This window comes from Sinocyclocheilus grahami, unplaced genomic scaffold (assembly GCF_001515645.1).
Source record: "Sinocyclocheilus grahami isolate Dianchi unplaced genomic scaffold, SAMN03320097.WGS_v1.1 scaffold417.1, whole genome shotgun sequence".
In the NCBI taxonomy this organism is placed as follows: Eukaryota; Metazoa; Chordata; class Actinopteri; order Cypriniformes; family Cyprinidae; genus Sinocyclocheilus; species Sinocyclocheilus grahami.
Genome location: NW_015505596.1, coordinates 489,371 through 501,764, shown reverse-complemented (window position 1 = coordinate 501,764; position 12,394 = coordinate 489,371). Strand labels below are relative to the sequence as shown.

The following is a 12,394-nucleotide window of genomic DNA, read 5'->3' as shown; positions in this document are numbered from 1 at the left end:
AAAAACGTAGCACTGAAAAACACTTTACTCCTATTAGCCAGTCAACGGATTTGCTGTCTGCGTGGGCAAAAATGAGAGCAGACAATTTTGTCAAAATCCCCTCAAAGCCTGGCACAGCCAAACCATGACCAATCTAATCCTTTATACTGTGAAGAGGTTGAGGACACGATAGCACTGTCTCCTGAGCCCTACATTGAATATATTGCATCTACCATGTACTCAACTTCTTTCCATCTGTTTGTTTATGCCTCTTTGTTCATACCTTCTGGTAGAGCTGGAGTTGCTACTGCTGTTGGTAATGGAGGAGGGGGCTTTTTGGGGTGTCCTGTATGGGTCAAAAAGCTCTGCGTCGCGAGGGGCAGTGGGGCTTCCTGCGGGCTTGAACACAGACAGGCTTCTGATCTGGGGCCCACGGCTGAGGGAGACAAGAGCAAGCAAATAGGACAGGACAGTGTCTTAAAAAAATGCAAGACACGCAGGCTATGTTCAGAACAACAAACTACCATGCAACTCATTATTTCAGTATGCAATATACATGCAATATCTTGTTAACCAACTACTGTACATTTACCAAAATGAGCATATGTAACTTACTGAATTTAACATTCACATAATATCATGTGACAATGTTGCATACTGTATCATACTGTTTTACACACTAAAAATACAAGAAATATCAAATCTGACAGAGAATAACAAACAAAAACAAATCAGCCATCTTGGATTAAGCTTCAGGAACATAAAATAAAGCATAAAAAAACTTACCTGCGAGAAGATGAGTTCTTTCCTGCAGAGTTGCTGGGCTGAGTTTCATGTGTCTTGTAGCTTCTGGTATTGCTAGATGAGCTGAAATCTGTCTCACTGCCTATAGTGCATAAAAATGGGGATCCAAAGTCTAAAGTTTCCTCTACAAAGATTTCAACATCAGCAAAATTGATCCATTCAAGGGTATCTAAAAAGAAAGTGTGGAAGTAGAAACTTCAAAGCCACCAAATGCACAACCGAAGCACGTTTCCAATTAGCATATTTCCAGTAGCCAGATCAAAGAGGCTTGTCAGAGGATATAGGGTTACAGACTTCTGTGATGAACATTGTCTGCCTCCATTATGGAAGAACTAAGGCTTGGGAAGTAAGGGACCGAATATTTCAGTGACAGAGGAATCCTTCACATTCGGTTTCTCTCAGCACTTTTATGTAAGCTTGAATATCACCTTACCTGCAGCCATTAACTTTTTCTAGCTAGCTTTAGCACTTAGACCCTGCTAGTAGATGCTGTAACTACATCGTTTCTACTTTGACAGCCATTCAAAAGTAGCCACGTTATTCTATCTCGCAACATGTTAACTGCAAAATTATCATTAGATTTGATGTTGTTACGTTTTTTTCTTCTTCTGAGGGTTCTTAAAAGCATGAGATATTCTTATATAACTATATTTCTGCTAAACTAAAGACTAAAGATATATAATACTGATTACATACTTCCTGGAAGTACCATTGAAGTTAGTGGGAAAGCAAATAGATAACTATATTAGGCATCCTTGTATCAGATCAAGACATATTTCAGATAACTGAATATTTTGGGGATGTAATCTAAAAATCTAATCTAAAAATAATCTGAATAAATGTATTAAGCATTAAATTCAAAAGGAGGTGACTGAAAGACAAAGATATGCTAAAGAGGGGGTAAGATTCATTCAGGACCTTGATTTTACTAAAAAAAAATATACACACCTGAGAAGCATCTCTTTCCTTTTGACAAAACCATGATAAAGTGCCTACTTTTTCAAAAGTGCTACTATCTACCTAACTAACCAAACAAATGTGACAAACTCACTAACAACTACAAAACTGTGCAAGTTGCTCAATACAAATCAAGCTCAATTGCTGTGAATTCTCACAGACGGGGGGAGGAGCCAACTGCTTTTAATTGCACTGATTGGCCATCTACAAGCCATCCAATCATTGGCCTCTATTAGAAAGAGTAATCAAGCACATGGCACCTGCTACTTCCTGGATTGTGTTGTTTCCATTTTTTTTCTGTATTCAATAAAGTCTTCAGAGAAATCCATTCAAGCAGAATCCCAAAAACATTTAAATGGATTAAACAGGCAGGTGTGACCATGACAATACATAAATTAATTACTCATCATAACCTTGTTTCAAAACAGAACTGCATGTATTTTCGTGTTTGAACTTGCACCCCAGTGGACGTGCGCACTTGCACAAAGCTGCTAAAGATCCCATGTGCAAACTGTCCTTGTATGTACAGTAGTCATGGTTGTTTATGTAACTAACCAAACATTCTATTTCTAAACCAAACGATTCTCTATTTTTTTGAATGCAGAAAACATGCAGTTCTGTAAACATTCATTATTTGACTTGGGGCCCGTTCTTCATACGTTGCTAACTCAGTTAGCTGGATTTGATTGCTGACGATTTGGCAAGATCTTGGATTATTTGGTTCTTCAAAACTCATCCCGGAGTTGCTGTCATAGCAACAGGTCCATAAGCTTAAACCTGCTCGGGTGCAGGCTTATTTCATGTAAACAGGATTAGATCGCGTCTTTTTAAGCAGAACTGATACTTAAAATCTGTCCGCTACCACCGCTACTTTATTACAAGTGTATCCTACTGATCCAGGGACAATAATTTAAAATAGTAATCATTTAAATGAATTTAAAGATAATATAATAATTTTGTGCAGTCTTTAATACTATAGACACAGCCAGTTTTACTCACTGAAAGATTTATTCATCAAAAAATGATTACTTCATAATTGTATTCGAGTCTTACACACATGCTATACAGATAATGTAGAGTCGTGCATTAATTTGAGTGCTATAATGGGAGTGGCTTGATGGAACTGCAGGAGATGCACATAACATGATCTCGACCCTTAAGAAATTTTAAATAATGCTGTCACGTAACAAATCTGTTCAAATATAAAATTAAATGAATTGCTACTTTGAAATAAAAATGTAAAGCCTGTACAAAAATTCGAAATCATGAATATAAATAATTGGGAATCAAGTAAAAAAATTTAAATAAAATGAAAACACATTTCATTTATCTATTATAACATTCATGTAGTTTTGTTCGCTTGGCCGTCCTTATAAAAGTCCAGAAATTTGTCAAGTTTTTCGTCAGGTGTCTTTTTTAATTATATGATGTCATTACGTTGCTGTCTTGCCGCCAGCCAATTACTGCATTGCTGATCGTGGTTTCGAGTATCGATACATAGCCCCTTTTAAACCAACCCTTGAACGCGCAATTATCTCAGATAACTCAATCCAGCCATACTAATCATCAATAACAGGTGTGTTTGAAGAACCGAATTAGCCAGATCTTGATTAGTGCGATGATATCATCTTGGATGTGACATTTCATCTTGGATGTAATAAGCGACGTACGAAGAACGGGCCCCTGATGTCATAGTCATAGTCTTATAAATAATACATTTATCAAAAATCATATAAAATTTTTTTTTTTCTTTTCAATTATTTTGACTGACTGATGCGTTTTTGAGTGTTTGAAAGACAATATAATAATAATAATTTATTACTGGTATTATTTTAAAATAAACTTTTTTAAATAAAAAATATATAAAAAAATAGAATATAAAAAATATAAATAGAATCAAAAAAGTTGGTAATAACTGCAGAAATAAAATTACCTTTATGCATAATGGGTGAACGCTGTTGCTTCTCTCGCTTGTGCTTCTGTGTGGGTGCACTCCACTCGGCCACTACATTCATCCGAACTCTTGTCACCTTGACCTTGCGCTCTCCCAGAGTGGGTGAACCCAGTGGGCTGTTGTCAGAGCCTGATAGGGCCTTGGTTGGCGACACACATTGACTGCTTGGGCATCCAGTATCATCTAAGAAAACAGAACCAAGTGGAAATTATGATTTACTACTGTGCTTTTCCTTATCAGAGAGGTCAAACGTACAAGGCCATCAACACATAAAAGCCATCATAGAGCAAATAATGACATTGCAGTGTGGATACTACATTTTATTTGAAATAAAATTCCCAAGTATCTTATCAGGATGGTGTGAAGTCATGGCAACCTCATGTGGGCTACCTGAGGACAGGCTGGGACTGATGGTTCTTTTCGAGTGCTGGGAGCTAATGTCAAAATCCTTGCTCTCCTCTTCTGACAATGGCATGTTAGGCCCCGATGACTCCTTTGCTTTAGTACGCAAGGGGTGGAGGACAAATCGAGGGATACGGCTGCGCATGCTTCCTTTTTCCTTCACCTGCAGGAAATAAAAAATCAGTAACTGGAAAAATGGAATGGTGCTACGACTGCCTTCAGACAAACTACAGTCAGCAACTGAGGTGAGTTAATCTTTTTTTAAAGCTGGTATTGAGTTGAATAATGTTCCTTAAAGTTATTAGAGTATCCAATATAAATCTTGCTTACATGTCTTAATGTAAGTAAAAATGTGTTTGTACAGAAATGATTTAAAGATAGTTAAGCACCTCATATGTCTGAAAAGGTCCCATTCTTCTTAAGTAGAGAATACTTCCAAGTAAAACTGTTAAAAAAAGAAAGATAATAGTGTAAAAATGAATGAGGACATGATGCAAGATGCCAGGCTGGTTTAACCCAGTTTATAAATCGTTCTGACTTAAGTGCCAGGCTACAATATTTATATGCTTAAATATGAAATATATGTCTTTGCCATGAATTGTCATTAAATTTTAAATCTACCCAAAACATTTTTTTTCCCCAGAGTCATTTGTCTTTTATGGACAATGTAGTGCCTTATCATACTTGAGTTTCAGCCACCCACTATAAATGTGTTCACTAGTACGGCAGGAAATCTCATTCTAAATTAAACTGATCCAGTGCTATTATTTAACATGATTCTTATGATTAATCAGTGAATTTACCAAGTGTTATGTAAAAGGCTTTGCACTTGGTTAAGGAAGTAATATGGTCAATTTAATCCTTGTCTAGGTAGAGAGATGATAAATCCCCACCCTTCTGGTTAGATTATTTAACTGTTTTGGGTTTTCCAGATCTGCTCATAACTAACAGACCAAAGCCCAACGGCTGAATAATTTAATATTGATTGGCCATCTACAAGCCATCCAATCATTGGCCTCTATTAGAAAGAGTAATCAAGCACATGGCACCTGCTACTTCCTGGATTGTGTTGTTTCCATTTTTTTTCTGTATTCAATAAAGTCTTCAGAGAAATCCATTCAAGCAGAATCCCAAAAACATTTAAATGGATTAAACAGGCAGGTGTGACCATGACAATACATAAATTAATTACTCATCATAACCTTGTTTCAAAACAGAACTGCATGTATTTTCGTGTTTGAACTTGCACCCCAGTGGACGTGCGCACTTGCACAAAGCTGATAAAGATCCCATGTGCAAACTGTCCTTGTATGTACAGTAGTCATGGTTGTTTATGTAACTAACCAAACATTCTATTTCTAAACCAAACGATTCTCTATTTTTTTGAATGCAGAAAACATGCAGTTCTGTAAACATTCATTATTTGACTTGGGGCCCGTTCTTCATACGTTGCTAACTCAGTTAGCTGGATTTGATTGCTGACGATTTGGCAAGATCTTGGATTATTTGGTTCTTCAAAACTCATCCCGGAGTTGCTGTCATAGCAACAGGTCCATAAGCTTAAACCTGCTCGGGTGCAGGCTTATTTCATGTAAACAGGATTAGATCGCGTCTTTTTAAGGAGAACTGATACTTAAAATCTGTCCGCTACCACCGCTACTTTATTACAAGTGTATCCTACTGATCCAGGGACAATAATTTAAAATAGTAATCATTTAAATGAATTTAAAGATAATATAATAATTTTGTGCAGTCTTTAATACTATAGACACAGCCAGTTTTACTCACTGAAAGATTTATTCATCAAAAAATGATTACTTCATAATTGTATTCGAGTCTTACACACATGCTATACAGATAATGTAGAGTCGTGCATTAATTTGAGTGCTATTATGGGAGTGGCTTGATGGAACTGCAGGAGATGCACATAACATGATCTCGACCCTTAAGAAATTTTAAATAATGCTGTCACGTAACAAATCTGTTCAAATATAAAAACCGCTACTTTATTACAAGAGTATCCTACTGATCCAGGGACAATAATTTAAAATAGTAATCATTTAAATTAATTTAAAGATAATATAATAATTTTGTGCAGTCTTTAATACTATAGACACAGCCAGTTTTACTCACTGAAAGATTTATTCATCAAAAAATGATTACTTCATAATTGTATTCGAGTCTTACACACATGCTATACAGATAATGTAGAGTCGTGCATTAATTTGAGTGCTATTATGGGAGTGGCTTGATGGAACTGCAGGAGATGCAGATAACATGATCTTGACCCTTAAAAAAACTTTAAATAATGCTGTCACGTAACAAATCTGTTCAAATATAAAATTAAATGAATTGCTACTTTGAAATAAAAATGTAAAGCCTGTACAAAAATTCGAAATCATGAATATAAATATTTGTGAATCAAGTAAAAAAATTTAAATAAAATGAAAACACATTTCATTTATCTATTATAACATTCATGTAGTTTTGTTCGCTTGGCCGTCCTTATAAAAGTCCAGAAATTTGTCAAGTTTTTCGTCAGGTGTCTTTTTTAATTATATGATGTCATTACGTTGCTGTCTTGCCGCCAGCCAATTACTGCATTGCTGATCGTGGTTTCGAGTATCGATACATAGCCCCTTTTAAACCAACCCTTGAACGCGCAATTATCTCAGATAACTCAATCCAGCCATACTAATCATCAATAACAGGTGTGTTTGAAGAACCGAATTAGCCAGATCTTGATTAGTGCGATGATATCATCTTGGATGTGACATTTCATCTTGGATGTAATAAGCGACGTACGAAGAACGGGCCCCTGATGTCATAGTCATAGTCTTATAAATAATACATTTATCAAAAATCATATAAAATTTTTTTTTTCTTTTCAATTATTTTGACTGACTGATGCGTTTTTGAGTGTTTGAAAGACAATATAATAATAATAATTTATTACTGGTATTATTTTAAAATAAACTTTTTTAAATAAAAAATATATAAAAAAATAGAATATAAAAAATATAAATAGAATCAAAAAAGTTGGTAATAACTGCAGAAATAAAATTACCTTTATGCATAATGGGTGAACGCTGTTGCTTCTCTCGCTTGTGCTTCTGTGTGGGTGCACTCCACTCGGCCACTACATTCATCCGAACTCTTGTCACCTTGACCTTGCGCTCTCCCAGAGTGGGTGAACCCAGTGGGCTGTTGTCAGAGCCTGATAGGGCCTTGGTTGGCGACACACATTGACTGCTTGGGCATCCAGTATCATCTAAGAAAACAGAACCAAGTGGAAATTATGATTTACTACTGTGCTTTTCCTTATCAGAGAGGTCAAACGTACAAGGCCATCAACACATAAAAGCCATCATAGAGCAAATAATGACATTGCAGTGTGGATACTACATTTTATTTGAAATAAAATTCCCAAGTATCTTATCAGGATGGTGTGAAGTCATGGCAACCTCATGTGGGCTACCTGAGAACAGGCTGGGACTGATGGTTCTTTTCGAGTGCTGGGAGCTAATGTCAAAATCCTTGCTCTCCTCTTCTGACAATGGCATGTTAGGCCCCGATGACTCCTTTGCTTTAGTACGCAAGGGGTGGAGGACAAATCGAGGGATACGGCTGCGCATGCTTCCTTTTTCCTTCACCTGCAGGAAATAAAAAATCAGTAACTGGAAAAATGGAATGGTGCTACGACTGCCTTCAGACAAACTACAGTCAGCAACTGAGGTGAGTTAATCTTTTTTTAAAGCTGGTATTGAGTTGAATAATGTTCCTTAAAGTTATTAGAGTATCCAATATAAATCTTGCTTACATGTCTTAATGTAAGTAAAAATGTGTTTGTACAGAAATGATTTAAAGATAGTTAAGCACCTCATATGTCTGAAAAGGTCCCATTCTTCTTAAGTAGAGAATACTTCCAAGTAAAACTGTTAAAAAAAGAAAGATAATAGTGTAAAAATGAATGAGGACATGATGCAAGATGCCAGGCTGGTTTAACCCAGTTTATAAATCGTTCTGACTTAAGTGCCAGGCTACAATATTTATATGCTTAAATATGAAATATATGTCTTTGCCATGAATTGTCATTAAATTTTAAATCTACCCAAAACATTTTTTTTCCCCAGAGTCATTTGTCTTTTATGGACAATGTAGTGCCTTATCATACTTGAGTTTCAGCCACCCACTATAAATGTGTTCACTAGTACGGCAGGAAATCTCATTCTAAATTAAACTGATCCAGTGCTATTATTTAACATGATTCTTATGATTAATCAGTGAATTTACCAAGTGTTATGTAAAAGGCTTTGCACTTGGTTAAGGAAGTAATATGGTCAATTTAATCCTTGTCTAGGTAGAGAGATGATAAATCCCCACCCTTCTGGTTAGATTATTTAACTGTTTTGGGTTTTCCAGATCTGCTCATAACTAACAGACCAAAGCCCAACGGCTGAATAATTTAATATTCAGTATCACGCTTAATTGACTATGACGTCATTGATTCATTTCCTGTTATTAGTGGTGTATGTTGTGGTTGCGTGTGCCTTGTTTTTCAGCTTCTCTTTGAAGTTGGTTATATAAGGGTTATGGTTGTTTTCAATGTGGATGATGTAATTGACCCCTTAAGATTGATGCATTTTGCATAGCTGGGTGCTCACTTCTTTCCATTTTTTTGTCTGGATGTCATGTTTCATTACAAAAGAAGTCAAAGCACAACCTTTAGCACAACTTGTAGGTCACCCTTTCCTTTCGGATATGAAAAACATGCTACTTAATTTTGAGTATCTTATGTCACCACCTCCTTTTAAATTATGCAAGTATTATGTTGTTTTATATATTTTTTGCTTTGGTTAAAGAAAAAAGGATTTGCTTTTGTCAGCTTCAGTGATAGAAGTACACTAAGGGAACTGAAAATGAAAATGCACATTAGAATTCAAAAGTGTGGAATCAGTAAGATGTTTTATTTTTTTAAAAGAAATCAATATTTTTATTCAGCACGGATGCATTAAATTGATCAAAAGTGAGAGTAAAGACTGTTATAATATTGCAAAAGATTTCCATTTCAAATAAATGTTCTTTTGAACTTGTCAGCCAAAGTCAGAGCCTTAGCAACAGAGCCTAGTAACAAAGGCCTGGCAACACAAAGGAACATTGCCTTTCAAGAAACCAGATAGTGCTCAGTGACATTAGTCAGCTATTCAGTCCTTGATTGATGTCTTGTGTCAGGACAAGAAGCTTAGTGTTTTTACCTCAGCTAACTGAAAAGCTGAGACTAGTTTCAGCTTGACATAGTTAGAAGTTACTGATGCAATTTCTCTTAAATCACCTCATCCATCCTATGCAAATGGCATGGGTGGCTTGAGGTGATTAAACAGGAGTGCACTCACAGAGTTAGAGGTTATTTGTTGACTCATAACACCTTATGTAATGTACTACTCATATTTAATTAAGAAGAATGATTTCATGCATAAAACATGACAGTAAAAACTTGCTTCACCCCACACTCTCAGAATAAAAGGTACAGAGTTGTCACTGGGGTAGTACTCTAAGGTACAAATCTAAAAGGTACATCTTTGTACCTTATTTACCATTAAAAGATACATATTTGTATCTTGAAGGTATGAATGAATACTAGTTTTGTACCTTTTTTTCTGAGAGCGTACACTATATGTTCTTAAGGCCTTTTTTAAAATACTATAAACATCCATTATAATCAACAATTTGAAGTTCTGACAGTTATATAACTAAGGTTGTCTTCTTCTGTCCAAATATGAAGTCAACACAAAACATCTAGAGACACTTTAAATCAGTTGCCTCAGCACCAGTGACTCCTCATTCTGTCGTTAGTCCACTAAAGCAGTGATGACTCAATGTTACTGGAGACAGAGAGTAATGCGCACAAATGCATTTGCTACTGGCTTTGAGTGCTTTCTCTGCTTGCTGGTTGACTACAGAAAAAGATGGCTAAATTCAGGCTGACATCGTACAAGTCAGTGTGCATGATTACAAATTTGAGCAATTCCTTTTCTCAATTCACTTTTGTTTTAACAGTCTATATTGTAAAGCATTCCATACATTTTTAACTGACTAGGGTGTTTATTATTATTTTATTCGTTTTATTATTTATTCCATTTCCAGTGAGAATTGAGTGCACCTGCTCTGGGAAGACATGAGAAGACATGTTGCCCCACAATTTTTTGGTCTCATTTAACTGATTATCTGTTTCATTGTCGTTGAAGAGTTAAAATATGCCACTTTTTCATTTTAAAACCACCTTTTTTTTCAGCAGTCAGGTAAATCTCATAACACGACTCAAAATTTGACTCAAATACTTTTTTATACAATTTTTACTGTTATTTTTTTTTTGCATTTTACTATTTGCCATTTTATGCTCTTATTCTCAAAATGAATTCTTATTAAATTTTTGACACTGTAATTCAGTAATGTCTGTACTGTATTACAGTATAAAATGCTAAAATGTTTTTTTTTAAACTTAAATCAGTATTAATTAAAGGCAGTACAATATATAATTTAAATATAATAAATCAAAATTTTATATTTTTATATTATATAACTATAAAACGAAACTTTTAAAAAAACATATTGCATTCTGTAAAACTAGACTTATAAAACACAATTTCTCCCACGAAGGGCAGATGTTTTCTAATATTTCAGCTTGTAATAAAAATCTTAATTATAAAAAAAAGTTGATTGACAATACCTGATTGAAAGACGTTTAGCTGCTGACAAGCAGTGTTGGGGAAAGTTACTTTTAAAAGCAATGCATTACAATATTGCGTTACTCCATAAAAAAGTAACTAATTACGTTACGTAGTTACTTTTTATGGAAAGTAATGCGTTACGTTACTTTTGCGTTACTTTTTAAATCTGGACAGGGCTTGCTTGTTTGTTTTTAAAATAAAAAAGTTATATTTTTGGCAAATATAAAAGCCTTTTCACATCAAAAGTGAAATGAATAAGCTTCAGGCTGAAGGGAAAGTACATTTAAGTCCGTACAGTAGAATGCAGAAGAAGAAATTTCAACACACTTCAGCAATAAAAAAAGACACAAAGTAATTTGTGCTTATTAGTATGGTTGAACTGGATCATCGAAGGTCAGAAGCATAGACATTGGTTAATAAAATGGGATTAAATACATAAAGCATATTTGTGTTGTTTAACATTTAATTATTGCAGGTTTGCGTCATATTCCGAGTTGCATTATTTTTATTCACTTTGAGGAATACTGAATCTGTGTTTTTTGTGAGTGAGATGAATTAATGCATATTCATATTTATTTCAGAACTACAGTGACATCTTCTGATTTCTCTCAACATGGGGACAGGAGAGCCGTCAATCAATAAATTGGAAAAAAAAAAGTAACTCAGATATTCTCTTGTGAATTAAAAAGTAATGCGTTACTTTGCTAGTTACTTGAAAAAAGTAATCTGATTACGTAACTCGCGTTACTTGTAATGAGTTACCCCCAACACTGCTGACAAGTATCTCTGAAATGTCAAATGACTCTTCTGCCCCACCTAAAAGAAACTCAAAAAAAACAAAAACTCACATTCATTTAAACTGCATTATAAATATAATTTACTTTTTTTTCTAATTGTTTCTTCAAATGGAACGTTCATCTTAAACAATTCGTTAACAGCTATGCGTAATTCAAGTTTAGAGCAAACATGTTGAATAGAGGCTATACAAAGAACATGTCGTATTCGATTTAAAAACTAGCCTATATCTACTAATATTAGAATGTATAAAAAAAATTCCCGTTAATAAAACCCGCTATGGTAAACAACTGTGTGACGCAGTAATTAAATAGACTTGCCTCGTGATGGGCTGATGGAGTCCTGTGAGTGAGAGTGAAGGATGCGCTCCTCCGTATCTCTTTAAAAACAACACACTGCTCGCCCTCGGTCCTCAGCTCTGGTTTGATCTGATGTGATGGACTCTCAGCCTCTCGTCTGCGAGAGAAGCCTGATTATTCCACACAGCACATCTCAGAGCATCAGTGTACGTGCTCAAGCAGAAGAGGCTGTGGACATTGACATCGCCAGGACTACGTGAATCTGACTAATGTTCCAAGTGTGTTATGTAACGAGCAGCAAGAATTAACCCTTACATGGCCGAATGTGATTTAACATTTCGGATTTATTGACTAGTCACACCTTATGATTTCATCAAAAGTGATTTATAGAGCCTTGTTTTAATGTCTTACACAGTATTAATGGTTGATGGGATTTGACCTACGCTCTTAAATATAAAGGTTCTTTATTGGCATAG

At 35.2% G+C, this 12,394-nt stretch overlaps 1 protein-coding gene across 7 annotated transcripts in view; it reads right to left on the bottom strand.

Moving 5' to 3' along the window:
• Positions 1 to 12,194, bottom strand: part of sybu (syntabulin (syntaxin-interacting)) — a 19,030-nt gene extending 6,836 nt beyond the window's left edge. For 2 of the 7 annotated variants that reach the window (XM_016232716.1, XM_016232720.1), the window contains exons 1-5: positions 4,486 to 4,638; positions 4,085 to 4,259; positions 3,674 to 3,877; positions 766 to 865; positions 263 to 415 (exon numbers count right to left, since the gene is read on the bottom strand). In XM_016232716.1, the coding sequence (XP_016088202.1) occupies positions 263 to 415; positions 766 to 865; positions 3,674 to 3,877; positions 4,085 to 4,259; positions 4,486 to 4,509 (656 nt within the window). In that variant the 5' untranslated portion in view covers positions 4,510 to 4,638. Of the gene's footprint in view, positions 1 to 262; positions 416 to 765; positions 866 to 1,731; positions 1,905 to 3,673; positions 3,878 to 4,084; positions 4,260 to 4,485; positions 4,639 to 7,163; positions 7,368 to 7,574; positions 7,750 to 7,975; positions 8,032 to 10,823; positions 10,844 to 11,586; positions 11,641 to 11,939 lie in introns of those variants that run through there. The other 5 variants (XM_016232725.1, XM_016232718.1, XM_016232719.1 and 2 more) reach the window with 5 other exon arrangements.
• Between the last annotated feature and the right edge of the window lie 200 nt (positions 12,195 to 12,394).